This window comes from Bufo bufo, chromosome 3, assembly GCF_905171765.1.
Source record: "Bufo bufo chromosome 3, aBufBuf1.1, whole genome shotgun sequence".
In the NCBI taxonomy this organism is placed as follows: Eukaryota; Metazoa; Chordata; class Amphibia; order Anura; family Bufonidae; genus Bufo; species Bufo bufo.
The window spans coordinates 28,885,591-28,904,199 of NC_053391.1; the positions used below are offsets into that span (position 1 = coordinate 28,885,591).

The 18,609-nt window shown below is 48.2% G+C and overlaps 1 protein-coding gene and 1 long non-coding RNA gene across 5 annotated transcripts in view; both read left to right on the plus strand.

Annotated features, from left to right (window-relative positions):
• Window positions 1-1,775: 1,775 nt before the first annotated feature.
• LOC120994440 lies at window positions 1,776-7,690 on the plus strand. Its single transcript, XR_005777416.1, has 2 exons — window positions 1,776-1,914; window positions 7,140-7,690. It is a non-coding gene; the product is annotated as an uncharacterized LOC120994440 (long non-coding RNA).
• Window positions 7,691-7,920: 230 nt separating this feature from the next.
• The window catches only part of LOC120994439 (nectin-3-like protein), a 130,765-nt gene continuing 120,076 nt past the window's right edge, over window positions 7,921-18,609 (plus strand). For all 4 annotated transcript variants that reach the window (XM_040422997.1, XM_040422998.1, XM_040422996.1 and 1 more), the window contains exon 1: window positions 7,921-8,077. In XM_040422997.1, the coding sequence (XP_040278931.1) occupies window positions 7,951-8,077 (127 nt within the window). In that variant the 5' untranslated portion in view covers window positions 7,921-7,950. The remainder of the gene's footprint in view (window positions 8,078-18,609) is intronic.

Below are 18,609 nucleotides of genomic sequence, written 5' to 3' on the forward strand. Positions count from 1 at the left end.
CGGACGGTAAGTATACTGCTCCCCCGCTCCCCGCTACACTTTACCATGGCAAACAGGACTTTAGCGTCTCGGCAGCCATGGTAACCACTCTGAAAAAGCTAAACGTCGGATCCGGCAATGCGCCGAAACGACGTTTAGCTTAAGGCCGGATCCGGATCAATGCCTTTCAATGGGCATTAATTCCGGATCCGGCCTTGCGGCAAGTGTTCAGGATTTTTGACCGGAGCAAAAAGCGCAGCATGCTGCGGTATTTTCTCCGGCCAAAAAATGTTCCGGTCCTGAACTGAAGACATCCTGATGCATCCTGAACGGATTTCTCTCCATTCAGAATGCATTAGGATAAAACTGATCAGGATTCTTCCGGCATAGAGCCCCGACGACGGAACTCTATGCCGGAAGACAATAACGCAGGTGTGAAAGAGCCCTTAGTCTCCATTCAGAATGCATGGGGATAAAACTGATCAGTTCTTTTCCGGTTTAGAGCCCCTGTGACGGAACTCATACATCCCAACCTGCAAAACCTCATTTCAGGGAGGTTTTCTTTTTTTTTCTTTCACAAACTTTTTATTCCATTTTCCAGACATCTGCAGTATCTGCACACTGTGCTGCACACATCTGCAGTATCTGCACACTGTGCTCTATGGTGTGGAGGACGGGGCTCATTACCCTGCCCCAAATTATCCTATTTCTGTATATGATTAAAGGGATTCTGTCACCACCTATAAGCCCTGTGAGCTAAACATCTGCTCATGTCCAGGGCAGCATTCTGATTTCTAAGGTGGCCTTATAAAAGCCTTCTACTCCTCAGTGCCCCTCCCCCCGCTCCCACTTTGAGATCCCGCGCGTGCGCACAGGCTCAGTCTGATGCGCCGTTGCAGACTGCTGGCATCGGCTTCTTCTTGCACTGTGCGCACGCACCGAGAAGGAGACACTGCTACAGGTTGCCGGAAAGGTTTACTGCGAGTAAACTAGAGATGGGAAGTTCGGATCTTTCACATGAATCGGTTCATTCGCTGAGCTGACAAGAAGCAAGTGAACCGAAGCTTAGGTGGTGCAATGCGCATGCGCGGATGCTTGGATTCACTTACTGACTCGCTGAGTCGGCTCTTGGTCGGAGTCAGGAAGTTTATTCTTTAAAACCCTGTGTGTAATTATCTACCCCACTGTAGGAAAAAAAACAAGCATCCAGGGGGGAGGGGGTGAATTTAACACTGGGGTAAATAATATAATTAAAAATGGAGGGTTAAATGTGTAAATGTATTTAAAAAAAAAAATACATCTCTCTCAATAGTTCTATAGCTACTGAATGAGACAGAAGGAGGGATGCCTTTAACATATATTGTAGATCTCCTTGAGAAGCCAATTTGACACTAAAGGGTTAATTCAACCTGTAATGTAAACTCTGTGTCCTGTCACTTCTCTTATCTCTCTGCTCTGCTATCAGTAAACCTTTCCGGGATATATTGTCTCACACACGAGCCACTATCTAATAGAGGGAGACTTGAGATCCCTGCGGAACTCTACGGCGGAAAAGAAAAACGCAAGTGTGAAAGTAGCCTAATATGACTTGTTTTTGCACTTTATTTCTATCTTTATATGGATCTAAAGAGGTTGTGCATTTGTTTAGAGCTATAGTTAATTGGTACATTAAACTGTGCATATTTATGTGTCATTACAACAGTAAGTATTTAGTAAAGACTCCACAAGTTGGGGGGGGGGGGGGCACTTGGGTAGCTCAGCCTCTGTTGGTGGTGGACCTTGTCCCAGCCCTGCTTACACACACTGGAATAATGAGGTACTACAAGTCCCAGCTTCATCAAGAAATAGATAATTACACAGTGGAGCAGAACAGCAAGGCTCAACCATCCTGAGGAGCGGTCTGAGGGACAGGCTGGACAGATGGTCAGCGTCAGAGTTGTGCAGCGTACTCAAGTTGTGTGCAGTAGGTGTTTCTGGGTGATGTAGTGCAATATACACTAACCTGGTACAGCTGACTCTCTGCAAGGGCAGGTATAGGTAGAAATAGTTTGTGACGCCAGTGCCAAGTAAACGGTGGCACGCCGTTTGCGGATGCAGGAATAAATTGAGGAAACGTGGTGTTAAAACAGAACTTCAACTTTAGTAGGTTTTCCAAGCAGAGACAATAAAGGAAACGCAGTTCCTCAGCATACAGTCGATTTTGCAATTCGGTCGATGCAGGCAATTCAGTACAGCAGGGTAATTACAGAGTGTTGAACACAGGATTTGCAGCAAAGGAGCTTGCACTCTAAGGCCTCTTTCACACTTGCGTTGTCCGGATCCGGCGTGTACTCCACTTGCCGGAATTACACTCCGGATCCGGAAAAACGCAAGTGTACTGAAAGCATTTGAAGACGGAACCGTCTTCCAAATGCGTTCAGTGTTACTATGGCAGCCAGGACGCTATTAAAGTCCTGGTTGCCATAGTAGGAGCGGGGAGCGGGGGAGCGGTATACTTACAGTCCGTGCGGCTCCCGGGGCGCTCGAGAATGACGTCAGAGCGCCCCATGCGCATGGATGACGTGATCCATGCGATCACGTGATCCATGCGCTTGGGGCGCCCTGACGTCACTCTGGAGCGCCCGGGGAGCCGCACGGACGGTAAGTACACTGCTCCCCGCTACACTTACCATGGCTGTCAGGACTTTAGCGTCCCGGGAGCCATGGTAACCACTCTGAAAAAGCTAAATGTCGGCTCCGGCAATGCGCCGAAACGACGTTTAGCTTAAGGCCGGATCCGGATCAATGCCTTCCAATGGGCATTAATTCCGGATCCGGCCTTGCGGCAAGTGTTCCGGATTTTTGGCCGGAGCAAAAAGCGCAGCATGCTGCGGTATTTTCTCCGGCCAACAAACGTTCCGTACCGGAACTGAAGACATCCTGATGCATCCTGAACGGATTACTCTCCATTCAGAATGCATTAGGATAAAACTGATCAGGATTCTTCCGGCATAGAGCCCCGACGACGGAACTCTATGCCGGAAGACAATAACGCAGGTGTGAAAGAGCCCTAACTCTGTCTGATCCTGGAATGTAGCAATTCTTCACCAAGGCCCATTAACCTAAGTCTGGCTTTATCTCCTTGATTATGGCTTAAATAAGTACCTCCTCTGTTTCTCTCAGTATCTCTGGCTCCTCTGATCTTTGCCTCAGTCTCTCCTAGCTTCTGAATGGTTCCTCAGGCCCTTAGGCTAAGATGTTCTTGCTTCTGCATATGGGTATTCAGGAGGGAATCTTCTCCTGAACAGCAGGCTTCAGGCCTGGACTTGTCTCAGACATTGTCTAAACTCCAACTGTAGATTACAGACACTAGACTCAGTCTGCCTTCTACTTCCCTGACTGGGCTTTATATAAACTAGGGCTCCCTAGCTCCCTCTATGGACTAGAAGTAGGAATGACACCCCTAGCAGGCCTGTAAGTGCAAGTTTCAGTGACAGGAAAATACACACATTACATTACATTTTATAAAACTGACATATAGCAACTTCCCATAATTAGGAGGGACGACAGCACACCAAGTGACCTTTGGTAGTAACGGGTATTACAACTCCCGTATACTACATACCCCACTGCTTTAAGCTGAGTACGACCTCGTACTCCATCATGGGTCGCCCAACTGGAATGTCTACCTGAAATAGAAAATAGAGACATGCAGGCATACATACATGTAATTCATCTGCATTTACATTTACATCAGGTCCAATTGGCAAAGGTGAAGGGTAGTGACAAGGGGCGTCGTTCTCTTCTCTCAGGATAGTGAATGGAACGGGGGCGCTGACCTGGCACAGCGTAACATTAGAACCAGGATAGTCCATGACAATGAATAAGTCCATGATAAAACAGTAGAAAACGGTATAAAAGTTCTTGGAGGCTCAAATAACAAACATGAGTCCGTACCCAGGTTATTTCTTATTAAATCACAGAGGCTCTCATGAGGTGGAGTCCATCCCTGGGCACAATACTTTTAAAAGAATAAGAATCTCAGAGGCTCAGGTACTTTTGAGTCTGTCTCCGGGCACGGTTCCTTAGTGACAGGTTGCACAATAAAATGACAGCAGGAAAAGTGCTGTAAAAACCCCTGATCAACCTGAAAAGGGGGTGAAGGGTAAAAGGTGCAACAAAGGAACAGGCCACAACTTGGCGTGGGGGGTACCAAAAGCAGGCAGGAGATCCTGGAAAACAAGCCTGGCCTTGCTGACTTTGTAATTTCAGTGGTCAACACCTACCACTGAGCCGTGGACAAACTGGCAGCCGCAACAAAGGACCAGAAACGTAGGACTCCTGTCCTGGAAGGGTTAACATTAACTTCTTAGGAAATAAATCAAAGGCCTAGCAGGCTGATTACAGTGGCACATCATATCCACTTGGCTCCGCTGGCAAGTACCGTCTGTAGTATTCTTCTACAGGAGGATGTGCCCACATAACAGTGTCAGGGGGCAGCTGTAGGGTAAAGGGGCCCCTAATAGGTATTGGCCCCATAGGCCTAGGGGTGAACCCTCTGGTGGGCCGTGCCGGCCCTGGCATGATCACTGCAGGGTGTGACGTGCTTGGCACCGCCGCAGCAAGCGGTCCGGTGCTCTGGGTGCAGCAATTTACGGCAATCGCGGGTCCGGTCTGGGGCACTGACGGAGCGGTGACAACAGAAGGCGGTCGGCGGGTGGTGACAGGCACCCTTACCTCATCCTTCCTCGGCGGTGTCTGGATCCTGGCGGTGTAGGTCTTACGCAACTCCCGCAACTTCTCCTCCAGCCGGACGATCTGCTCACCGATGCTCTCTGTGTCGGAGTCGCTGTTCTCTGCTGGCGCCGCCGGCGCAGGTACAGTCACCGATGACGCAGACTCGGCCTCTTCAGGTTCTGGACTTGCATCTGGTCTCCGTCCCATCCGGATGTTCTCAAAGGTAGCACTAAGTCCTTTTAACTGCTCCAGCTCTGATATAGTCTTCTCCCGACGAGGCAGCTCGGGGGAAGGGTAGGGGCTCACCCATTTTTCCAATACGGTTGGCTGCCAGAAGACATTCGGCCCAATGAAGGAGCTCCGCTCCTGAAAGGCGTGATGGGCCGGCTCTGGAGAGCGTTCCGGTTCTCGCTCGCAGCCAGAGTAGTCTTCTCTTTCTTCTGCCTCCCAGTCCTCAGGTGCTCGCTTGGGACGGGTCACAGCAGTCGCATAAGGGCCTCGCAGGCTCTCGGCAGGGGTGTACTCCACTTCCTCTCCCTCGCGGAGGCTGTGCTGGTACGAAGGGAGGTAGTCTCTTTTGACAGACCTTCGATTGACATAGAGGTCTCTGCCAGTTAGATAGTCCTGAATAAACCCGTAGCCACGGGATTTGTCAAACGACAGCACCACTCCCTTTCTCCTTTCCAGGCGGGGTTGGGTGTGTGTATGCTTCTCATGTATGGTCTTGTTCAATTCCTCATACACGATCTTAGTCTTGGTATTTCGCTTGATAGCGGCCTCTCGAATCTCCGCCATCAGGGAAGACCATTTGAACGATGGCTGGAAAAAGTCCCTCCACGAGCCATAGTAGGGCTCGGGTTCTTTCTCCCTGGTGCGGCAGGCGGGTTGCTCCGGTCCCGGAGCGTAGGCCGGTGGAGCCTCCTCTAGCTCTACACCGGTGTCGGTCATCTTTTCAATTACAGGTGCGGACGCCGCAGCAACACTCTGCTCACAATTCAACATGCTCGATCCTTCTGAGGAGAGCGATAGGGTCGCGTCAATTAAAGTAGCCAGCTCCTCCCATTGCACTGGGAGGCCGCCCCCCAGGTATTCCAGTATATGGAGGGCGGTGTCCATGCTGGCAGACATGCAAATGTCCAGATCAGCCGTGGCGCCTGCCCTTGACCTTCTTCCCGCTTTTTCCTCAGAAAGGCGCCAATTTTTCCCGCCTTTTCGGGATGAAGGTGACGCAGCAGTAAATTCAGCAAGCTCAGCGGCCATCTTTAGGTACAAACGTCGTCTATTCACTGACGGCAAGCAGGAATGTTTAAAGTCCACAAAACCACACTCCAATGCGGCGATTTTCTTCCTCTGTGCAGCGCAATACTGCACAGCGCTTTTTAGAAGTTTTTGACACACTTTGGGTATGATTTTTAGTCCACAAAGTCCACTTGAATAAAACAGGAAAATTGTCACTTTGGTCACAGGGCAACGGTATAAGGCACAAAGTTCACGCTCCTTGCACTAGAAAGCGTGCGTATCCTGTTCGTGACGCCAAAAGAGAGGTGCAGCGTACTCAAGTTGTGCGCAGTAGGTGTTTCTGGGTGATGTAGTGCAATATACACTAACCTGGTACAGCTGACTCTCTGCAAGGGCAGGTATAGGTAGAAATAGTTCGTGACGCCAGTGCCAAGTAAACGGTGGCACGCCGTTTGCGGATGCAGGAATAAATTGAGGAAACGTGGTGTTAAAACAGAACTTCAACTTTAGTAGTTTGCAGGCAGAGACAATATTGGAAACGCAGTTCCTCAGCATACAGTCGATTTTGCAATTCGGTCGATGCAGGCAATTCAGTACAGCAGGGTAATTACAGAGTGTTGAACGCAGGATTTGCAGCAAAGGAGCTTGCACTCTAACTCTGTCTGATCCTGGAATGTAGCAATTCTTCACCAAGGCCCATTAACCTAAGTCTGGCTTTATCTCCTTGATTATGGCTTAAATAAGTACCTCCTCTGTTTCTCTCAGTATCTCTGGCTCCTCTGATCTTTGCCTCAGTCTCTCCTAGCTTCTGAATGGTTCCTCAGACCCTTAGGCTAAGATGTTCTTGCTTCTGCATATGGGTATTCAGGAGGGAATCTTCTCCTGAACAGCAGGCTTCAGGCCTGGACTTGTCTCAGACATTGTCTAAACTCCAACTGTAGATTACAGATACTAGACTCCGTCTCCCTTGCACTTCCCTGACTGGGCTTTATATAAACTAGGGCTCCCTAGCTCCCTCTATGGACTAGAAGTAGGAATGACACCCCTAGCAGGCCTGTACGTGCAAGTTTCAGTGACAGGAAAATACACACATTACATTACATTTTATAAAACTGACATATAGCAACTTCCCATAATTAGGAGGGACGACAGCACACCAAGTGACCTTTGGTAGTAACGGGTATTACAACTCCCGTATACTACAGTTGCCAACCAGAATGTTTCTTTTTTCAGGACAACTTATCCCAAAATCACAGACAGCCTACACAAATTGGAAAACAATGAATGGAGAAGATTATAAGAAATACATTTCTATAGCTCAATATACCAATCTGAACTCTTTACCACCATTTACTGCGAGCTGTAGGATCACAATAGTCACCACCAAAATAATCTAGGCAAGTACCACCACCCTTTAAAAAAAATTACGGACACATCAATCTTTTTTTCACAGACACAAGAAAAAAAAATCACCAATTTTTGCGGACTGTCCAGAAATTTCTGGACGGTTGGCAACCCTGGCCAGCGTCTAGCCTGGCATCCGGTGGGATGGGCTCTGCTTATGCATGACCGATGCCTCCTGTGTGAGGGAAGGAGACAAGACCGGCCTTACGGGACATCGAAGTAATTATTAATGGCCATTAGTAGAGCTGGTGTAAAATTATTACCAGCCCTAACGACGTGCTTTTCACCACTCCAGCAGACGCCTGGCACTGTGCGCTCAGAGCTTAGGCTGATATGCAGCTGCTCCGTCACCGAAAACCAATTTCGTGACGGCGCCGTGTTTTTGTGCTGAGGTCACCTCCGGAGACAGTCTGGATGTGTAGTGAGCGGCGATACATCTTTATGTAGGAGCTTGTGTGATCCTCCGCTTCATACGCTGTTCTTATTCCTAGATGCTTCCACTTCACAGTAATAGGACTTGGAGGTGACTGGGGCAGATCTAGCACATCAGCTCCACCACTCCTGCTGGTCTATGGAGGCTTTTCTACACTCTGGTGACGTCATCAGAGGATAATGAGCCTCCTCCCCCAGCAGAGCTCACTGTCTGAGAGCTTATTCCAGGAGCTGGTGCTCACTTTGGGGTTGGAAATGTCCATACTGCTCTGTGTGTCCCTCATATTACACGTCGGGTACTGTCAGGGTGAGTGTGAGCGGACGTATTCTGTATTAACCCTGTAGTTGCTGTCAGCCTCTGCTTTACTATGCTGTGGGAGCTCTGACGCCTGCAGTGTGCTGCTGTTCTCCTCTCAGCGAGTCCTCTATGTAGCAGAGCTGAATGTGCCATTTATCTGCCTCCTAGCTTCCCTTCTTTCTCTCTGTACGACATCTGCTTTAGGCCTCCTGCACACGGCCGTTTTATTTCCCCGTTTACTGGCCGTTTTTTGCGTTCCGTATACGGAACCATTCATTTCAATGGTTTCGCAAAAAAAACTGAATATACTCCGTATGCATTCCGTTTCCGTATTTCCGTTTTTCCGTTCCGTTTTAACATAGAACATGTCTTATTATTGCCCGCAAATCACGGTCCGTGGCTCCATTCAAGTCAATGGGTCCGCAAAAAAAAGGAACACATACGGAAATGCATCCGTATGTCTTCCGTTTCCGTTCCGTTTTTTGCTGAACCATCTATTGAAAATGTTATGCCCAGCCCAATTTTATCTATGTAATTACTGTATACTGTATATGCCATACGGAAAAACGGAACAAAAACGGAAACACAACGGAAACAAAAAACGGAACAACTGATCCGTGAAAAACGGACCGCAAAACACTGAAAAAGCCGTACTGTCGTGTGCAATAGGCCTTGAATGGAGCCACGGAACGTGATTTGAGGGCAATAATAGGACATGTTCTATGTTAAAACGGAACGGAAAAACGGAAATACGGAAACGGAATGCATACGGAGTACATTCAGTTTTTTTTGCGGAACCATTGAAATGAATAGTTCCGTATACGGACCGTATACGGAACTCAAAAAACGGCCAGTAAACGGGGAAAAAAAAACGTCCGTGTGCAGGAGGCCGTACAATGTGACGGGTAGAACAGATTTTCTTGTGAGGTTTTGGCGTTTTTGTGTTATCCTTGAATTGCTCGTCTTGTTTTAGGCAATGTTTTTTAACCCCTTCCTACAGTTGCTGGACTGTTAATAGTATGGCTGGACCGCGATGCACATCACCGGCGCAGTATGAGTATGAACGTGGGGGGGAGAGGAGGTTTTATTAGGTAACCCTTTCAGGGTACCTTACCCCGACTGTATGGAAAAGCGTAGCGGACCACAAACTTCAGTACAACTGTATAAAAAAGAATTAAAAAAATGGGATGTAAATGTTTGTGCCCCCATGTGTATCACTGCACTGTTTACTATCTTTGGTCCTTGAGGTCCTTTGATCAAATTCTGTGAGCCCACATACCACGACAAGGCGACCTTCTGAGATGGGAACCTACAATACGCCGAGTACCTGAACCGCTGGAGACTCCTCTCTCTCTCTCATGGGCTTTGATACATTTTTGATAAATTTGACTTTGACTTTTGATAAATTTCCCCCCATGATTCTAAGATTTGACGGGGGACGTGGCTTGGATTGCCAGGTGCTGCCGAGGGCAGGGATCGTAGAAAAGCCGTTTGATGTTGTGATCAGTCGTGCCGAGGTTGAAAAAGCCGCAACCCAAAGAAGAAGCCCCGTTGTTTCTCGATCAGTGGGATTTATTTTTCTCTGTAAAAATGAGCCTGTTACGTACCATAAGGGCACTTTCACACTAGCGTTTTTTTTTTCCCGGTGTTGAGTTCCGTCACAGGAGCTCAATACCGTAAAAAAACTGATCAGTTTTATCCCCATGCATACTGAATGGAGAGCAATCCGTTCAGGATGCATCAGTTCAGTCCCTCTTATGTTTTTTGGCCGGAGAAAATACCGCAGAATGCTGCAGTTTTCTCTCCGGCCAAAAATCTTGAACACTTGCCGGAATGCCGGATGCGGCGTTAATTTCCATTAAAATGCATTAATGCCTGATCCGGCCCCAAATGTTACGTTCTTTCCGTCCGCGCATGCTCAGACCATTAAATCTGTGAAAAATAAATAAAATACCGGATCCATTTTTCCGGATGACAACCAGAAAGACGGATCCAGTATTGCAATGCGTTTGTGAGACGGATCCGCATCCGTATACGTCTCACAAATGCATCCGTTTGCGTCCAGATTGCTGGGAATCCTCTGCCGCAAGTGTGAAAGTACCCTAATAAGTAATAAAGATCACTTGACAGTCAAATGGTATGGTCCAGGGAGCAGCTTCTCCAGGAGCTTCCAAAGTAACACGAGTTCCATCATGTGACCCCCTCCTCCCTAAACACGCATGATATCAGCATGGTCAGGACAGTGGTCACATTCATGGACTACGGTGGAATTAAGCCAATTAGGTTAAAGGGAACGTGTCATCAGAAAATGACCTGCTGTTAAAATCACTTTTTTATGTTTAACATATTTTTAAATAGTTTTTGATATTTTATGTTTTCCATGTCACTTTTTATATTTAAAGGGTTTCTGCAGTTTGTTTAAACTTATGATCTATCATCTAAATAGATCATCAGCATCTGATCGGCGGGGGTCCGACATCCGGGACCCCCGCCGATCAGCTGTTTGAGAAGGCAGCGGCGCTCCAGCAGGTCCGCGGCCTTCTCACTGTTTACCGCCGGCCCCGTGACATCACGACTAGTATCACTGGCCTGGGCGCGGCTAAGCGCTGTTCCCTTGAATGGAGCTTAGCCCCGCCCAGGCCAGTTGATACAAGTCATGACGTCACTCGGCCAGCGGTAAACAGTGAGAAGGCCCCGGCGCTGCTGGAGCACCACTGCCTTCTCAAACAGCTGATCGGCTGGGGTCCCGGGTGTCGGACCCCCGCCGATCAGATGCTGATGATCTATCCAGAGGATAGATCATCAGTTTAAACAAAGTGCAGAACCCCTTTAAACTAAAACCCAAAATCCTGCAGTTTTCTCAGTGGCCACTAAGCCTAATATAAGGCTCCACTTCTTGGTCTGTACAGATCACTTTACTGCAGTTATCTGCTTATCTGTCATTCTAATCCTGCCTGTAATGACACCACCTCTGTGTATAGATAAGACATGATCTACCATTCACGATAGGTGATTGTCAGAGCTTATCTATTCCCTGTACAATGACCTCTGCGCAGACCACAGAGCATGCCCAGAAAACTCTCCCATGGTCCCCTCCTGACCATTGTGTCTATGGCCCATGGGGCTGATGTAAAGCAATTTTTTTAAGGCTATGTAAATGCTGTTAATAACAGCTCAGGCAAGATGGCCGCCCCCATAATCATGTTCAGAAATAAAAAAAAAAATAAGAAAATGATAAGGAGGATGATGGAGATGTGTCACTTTGGTTTTAACCGACAGATACCATTTTTGGTGACGCATTTCCTTTAAGCCCATTAAGTTAGCCCGTAGGATACCAGCCCGCCGTACATGTAAGGCGCAGAAAAGTGGGTTAGAAATCCCAGCGCCGTACATGCACGGTGCTGTGTACACCCGGTCCCTGAGCAAAATCGTTCGGTGACCGGGGTACGAAGGCTGCTCTGCACGGCGGGCAGCCATCTTTCCTACAAGCACAGGGAGGTTTTTCCGCTCCCCTGCAGCCCAGATCGCTGCTATTCGCCGGTTTCTGCAGACCGGCCAATCGCAGCTCCGGCTCATTCATGGAGCTGCAGGGGTGACTGATGCTGAATTAGTCAGCACCTGTCTCCCCCGGGGTCAGGCCAGTGTTTGGCGTCCCCTGCCAGCGCTGCGATTAGCTGGAACAACGCTCCTCCATTCTAGCTGGAGACTGCGTGCAGAGAGATTCTGTCCTTTTCTGTGCTGCTGTTGGCTTGCTGGGACTTATGGTGCACCACCACTGCGATTTAACCTTTTCCTGCTAAAAGAAGAAGAAAAAAAGAACATCTGGAATTGCTGCTCTGATTTTTTATTTTTTTTCATTTGCAGCAGTTCCAGATCCCTAAACCACCCTCCGTCCCTGCCCCCCCCCTGTCCTTTTTTTACTGACGCCATTTGGTCCGTGCATTTTTTTTTTTTGCTCCTTTTTTTTACAAATTTCCAGCTCTGCACCACTTTTTCTGCGTGCGACCTGTGACCGCCAAGTGCTGTTCAGTGCATACCTGCCTGATCAGCACCTGAGGATAATTTTTTGCGCTTTTTTTTTTCTTTTTCCACATTTGTGTTGATTTTTTTGCAATTTTTCCTTTTTTTTGTTCAAAAAGAAGAAATTGTAGTTAGAACTTTATATAAATACTAGACATTAAGCCTGTTACAATAACGGGCGCTAGAACAGTAGTGCTGGCATTGTTATGGGGGGATCTGTGGATGGCACTGTTATGGTGGACCTGTGGATGACACTGTTATGGGGGGATCTGTGGATGGCACTGTTATGGGGGGATCTGTGGATGGCACTGTTATGGGGGGATCTGTGGATGGCACTGTTATGGGGGGATCTGTGGATGGCACTGTTATGGGGGGATCTGTGGATGGCACTGTTATGGGGGGATCTGTGGATGGCACTGTTATGGGGGGACCTGTGGATGGCACTGTTATGGGGGGACCTGTGGATGGCACTGTTATGGGGGGATCTGTGGATGGCACCGTTATGGGGGGATCTGTGGATGGCACTGTTATGGGGGGACCTGTGGATGGCACTGTTATGGGGGGACCTGTGGATGGCACTGTTATGGGGGGACCTGTGGGTGGCACTGTTATGGGGGGACCTGTGGGTGGCACTGTTATGGGGCTGGTCTGTGGCTGACACTTATTGGGGTCTGTGGCTGACACTGTTATGGGGGTATCTGTGGATGACACATAGCATCTTATGCTATGTGTCGTCCATAGATCCCCCCATAACAGTGTCGCTGTTTAGTGTGAATGTAATGGCAGCGGGGCCCAGTGCAGTCACTGTATTGCACGGGCCCCGCTCAGAGTAGTAATACTTTGAATAACTGTAATAATAATAGCGATCTTCACTTCTTCGCTTTCCTTACTACATGGTGAGGCAGGATGCCGGGCGGGCGGCCAGGCACTGGCAGCGTAACTCACTACGTCATGCGCCTGCGCCGACTGCTTCATTCATGCAGTGGGCGGAGCAGGGGCGTCACTTAGTGAGTTACGCTACCAGTGCCTGGCCGCCCGCCCGCCCGGCCTCCTGCCTCACCATGTAGTAAGTGAGCGGGGCCGGTGCAATACAGTGACTGCCCCCCGCTGCCATTACAATAGGATGCTGCACATGTAGTGTCCGTGGAGTGTGTGCCGATGAAGCGCCGTCTGGCCGCACTGCGCGTGTGGGGAAGCGGGCGTATGCGTAGTGCGGCATAATGAGTAAGATAGCCGGCATTCAGTGTGGACGGCTCCCCGGGATCTGTGACGGCTGCGCTGTCCCGTGTGCTCTGGGCAGAGTATAACTCTGAAAGCCGATGTGCCCGGCTTCCGGGGTCCTCCTCCCTGAGCGCTGCTGTCCCGCCGCTGTGCCCCCGAGCCCGGCTCTGCGACCTGGATTGGCCTGTGTGTGTATGTGTCCGTCCGCTGCGCATGCGCACTTCTATAATCGGCACACACGCACGGACACCAGCCCTGAGCACGTACACAGGGCTTTTATTAATATAGATAATATTTTCTCTTACTGTAATACTTAGGCCTCTTTCACACGACAGTATGGCTTTTTCAGTGTTTTGCGGTCCGTTTTAAACGGATCCGTTGTTCCGTTTTTTGTTTCCATTGTGTTTCCGATTCCGTTCCGTTTTTCCGTATGGCATATACAGTATACAGTAATTTCATAGAAAAAATTGGGCTGGGCATAACATTTTCAATAGATGGTTCCGCAAAAAACGGAACGGATACGGAAGGCATACGGATGCATTTCCGTATGCATTCCGTTTTTTGCGGACCCATAGACTTTAATGGAGCCACGGAACGTGATTTGCGGCCAAATATAGGACATGTTCTATCTTTCAACGGAACGGAAAAACGGAAATACGGAAACGGAATGCATACGGAGTACATTCCGTTTTTTTTGCGGAACCATTGAAATGAATGGTTCCGTATACGGACCGTATACGTACCGTATACGGTCACTGACTGGTAGTGCTGAGACCACTTGCACTGTGACTGGTGACTGATACAGCTGTCACTGACTGGTGGTGCTGAGACGACTGGTGGCTGATACTGCTGGCACTGATTGCTGGCACTGACTGGTGGTGCTGAGACTGTGGGCACTGTGACTGGTGCCTGAGATGGCTGGCATGGACTGGTGGTGCTGAGACTGCAGCTGATGGCTGAAACAGCTGGCACTTACTGGTGGCTGAGACGACTGGCAGTGCCACATGGTGCTGAGACTGCTGTCACTGTGACTGGTGGCTGATACGGCTGGCACTGACTGGTGGTGCTGAGACCACTGTCACTGTGACTGGTGGCTGATACGGCTGGCACTGACTGGTGGTGCTGAGACCACTGGCACTGTGACTGGTGGCTGATACAGCTGGCACTGACTGCTAGGACTGACTGGTGGTGCTGAGACTGCATCGTGAAAACTCAGATCCAACAGTATATTCTAACACAGAGGCGTTCCCATGATGATGGGGACGCTTCAAGTTAGAATATACTAAGAACTGTGTACATAACTGCCCCCTGCTGCCTGGCAGCACCCGATCTCTTACAGGGGGCTGTGATCCGCACAATTAACCCCTCAGGTGCCGCACCTGAGGGGTTAATTGTGCGGATCTCAGCCCCCTGATTGGGTGCTGCCAGGCAGCAGGAGCCAGACCCCCCTCCTTCCCCAGTATTAAAAGCATTGGTGGCCTCCCCCCCCCCCATCATTGGTGGCAGCAGAGCGGCATTTCCGATCGGAGTCCCAGTTTAATCGCTGGGGCTCCGATCGGTTACCATGGCAGCCAGTCCTGGCTGCCATGGTTACTTAGCTTATACTTACATGCGCTGTCTGTGGCCGGCCGGCGCTCTTCCTACTGGTAAGTGACAGGTCTGTGCGGCGCATTGCTTAGAGCACAGGAAAAGGCGGTTCAGCGGCACTCCTTGTTTTAAAGGTTGGGAGGTGCTCAGTGGTAAGGGTACGTACAAATTTCATCAAAAGACCACGGCACTCTGTAATTCTTTTAGTTGATTATTTTATTTCATATCTTTTATATATTTTTATATATATATATATATATATATATATATATATATATATATTATTATTATTATTATTATTATTATTATTATTTATTTATTTTTCTTTTGTATATCCATCCAAAAAAGTAGCCACTGGCCAACGTTTCGGTCTAGTCTTAGACCTTGTTCGCGGCCTTAGTCTGTGGAGTAGGGAGAATGGTAGATGGCATGTGAACAAGGTCTAAGACTAGACCGAAACGTTGGCCAGTGGCTACTTTTTTGGATGGATATACAAAAGAAAAAAAAAAAAAGAAAAATAATAATAATAAAAAAAAAATTATATATATATATATATATATATATATATATATATAATAAAATAAGCAACTAAAAGAATTACAGAGTGCCGTGGTCTTTTGATGAAATTTGCTTATAGCACAGACCTGTCACTTACCAGTAAGAGGAGCGCCCGGCCGGCCACAGACAGCGCAGGTAAGTATAATGCTTCTAAAATTGCTAAGTAACCATGTCCACAGTTCTCAGTATATTCTAACTTGAAGCGTCCCCATCAATATGGGAACGCCTCTGTGTTAGAATATACTGTCGGATCTGAGTTTTCACGATCTAACTCAAATCCGATGGTATATTCTAACATAGAGGCGTTCCCATGGTGATGGGGACGCTTCAAGTTAAAATATACAATCGGATTGGAGAAAACTCCGATCCGATGGAGTGTGTGCTGATTGGTTTGTGCGCCGCGCATGCGCACTTCACTAATTGGCACACACGCACGGACAACAGCCCTGAGCACGTACACAGGGCTTTTATTAGTATAGATATATAAAGCTCTATATATCTATACATATACAAATATAAGTAAATTTTTAACCAGTGTTCACTTTTATAACACAGTAGTGAATTTTTATAGTACAGTTTTTGCACGCACGCATAGTGTGCTCATTTGCATCTGCAATTTTTTTATTTTTTTATTTTACATTTTTTGTGTGAAAAAGACCTGCAGTTAGTGGTAGTAGTGCTGATTGAGCATCAAAGTGTTCGGGTGCTCGGGTCGAACACCTCAGGATACTCGGGTGCTTTACCGAGCACCTGAGCACAATGAAAGTCAATGCGAGAACCCAAGCATTAAACCAGGCACCCCCTGCTCTGAAGAGGGGAGGGTGTCTGGTTCATACGAAAAGGTCAGAAATTGATGGAAACGCCACCGAAATGGTTCGGAAATAGCATGGGGAGGATGTCTGGATGCATCTTGGACTCCCAGGTCGCTGCTGGGAACGATGATACGCACAAATACGCACAAAACCGAAGATAAAAAAAATAGATTTTAGAGGAAAAATTGTTAGGAAACATTCTTTCCTACATATTTACTTGTATATAAAGTGCAAGTTCTGCCAAAAATTACAAGGAAGAGGTACTCTGATACAACCTGTAGATAACATAAAGGAGGGCCTCATTCACATTGTGGTACAAATGTTCAGGTAGTGGGACTCCTACACTCATAAAGCCTATGCACTAAGTGAAAGGGCTGCCAAAAATTACAAGGAACTGACACTCCAATACACCCTTTATTGCACATAAAGGAGGGCATCATACACCCTTGAAAAATTAGGATTGATGGCCTGCTGGTGACCCTCTAAAACATTACGGGCCAGGGCCTGCTGCTGATCTGACCATCTAAAACATTAGGGGCGAGTGCCTTCCGCTGATCTGAGCATCGAAAAAATTATGGGCGAGTGCCTGCTGCTGAGCTGACCATTGAAAAAATTATGGGCGGAGGGCCTGTTGGTGAGCTGACCCTGTAAAACATTATATGCGAGGGCCTGCTAGTAAACTGACCCTTTAAAAGATTGTAGGTGAGGGCCTGCTGGTGAGCTGACCCTGTAAAACATTACATGCAAGGGCCTGCAGGTGAGCTGACCCTCTAAATGATTGTAGGTGAGGGCCTGCTGGTGAGCTGACCCTGTAAAACATTATATGCGAGGGCCTGCAGGTGTCATGGCAGGGAATGGAGGAAACCCCCCACCATACAATGTAAGACGGATAATGGTAGCAACTAGGCCAGGACGCCGGGATCAGGGAGCAGGTCACCCCCTATTGCATCCCTAATCCTCTCCCTAACTCCTAACCGTATGAGCGGACCCTGATGGTGGAACAACAGCTCATACCCTAGATACCTAATCTCCTGAGTTTCCCTGGAAATCCCTCACTTAGAAGCAGGGGAGAGACGACCTGTACATCCACAACACGGAGGAACAGGAGTCTCTAAAGGCCTAGAACCAGGGAAAGGGAAACACATACAGCTTAAGGAGATGGCAGGTAAGCAAAACCAATAACACACTTACCTGCCACAGACACACTGACTGGAACTCGTGCACAAGTGCTGGTAACCACACCAACATTAAAGGACACCGCACACACCACAAACCACACAGGAACCCAGGACACCATAGCAGCAATGACATGAGACAAGGGAATGTCTAGTAAACATGACACCAAACATGTAACACCAAGCCAGACATATAAACACCCTGAACATAACCCACTCCATACAAATAGGGACAGGAAGGGAAGGAGACACCGGGATGACATTGAACATCTATGACCACAAGGGTGGCCCTCACTGGAAAGATGGTAAAGCCAGGAGCAGTGAACCACCAGCACACACTAAGCCTGGAGGAACACACAGCTACAGGCTTCCAGCAGAGACTAAATAGCCCAAGCAGCCGCACCCACAAACACACAACCTAGTGTTCACAAAACACTAGGAATGGAGTTAACCCCTCCAACACCAGACAGAGGAAGGAAGCCACTTAAAGGGGAAGTGCACACACAAGCAAACTAAGCCACACAATACCACCAGCAACAGCATGCGTGGCAACCATGTCACGGCAATCACCCAGAAGGCCGAGACACTGCCACCGTATGCTCTAACAGCAACACGTTGCCGCGGGCAACCGCAAGTGTGGCAACAGTGTCACAGCGTTCACCATAGGCCGTGACAGCAGGTGAGCTGACCCTCTAAAATATTGTCGGTGAGCGCCTGCTGGTGAGCTGACCCTCTAAAACATTATATGCGAGGGCCTGCAGATGAGCTAACCCTCTAAAATATTGTAGGTGAGGGCCTGCTGGTGAGCCGACCCTCTACAACATTAGGAGCGAGGGCAGACTAATAACCATGTTGATATCATGGAAGATGAGGAGGACAAGAAAAGGAAGATTAAACCATATACCCTTTTTTGTGGTGGAAGGGGTGCATGGGAATACAGTGTATTCAGTACATTATGAAAAACACATTTAAAGTGCCTTTATGTTCAGCCGCTTTCCTCTGGTGCAGTAGAGAAGTCGGGGCAATCCAGGCCTTGTTAATTTTCATTAGAGTCAACCTGTCAGCATTTTCAGTTGACAGGCGGATGCGCTTATAAGTTATTATAAGTGTCAGGGCAGGCCAGCACCTCCAAGGCGTAGAGCGCCAGTTTGTGCCCCGTGTCCAGCTT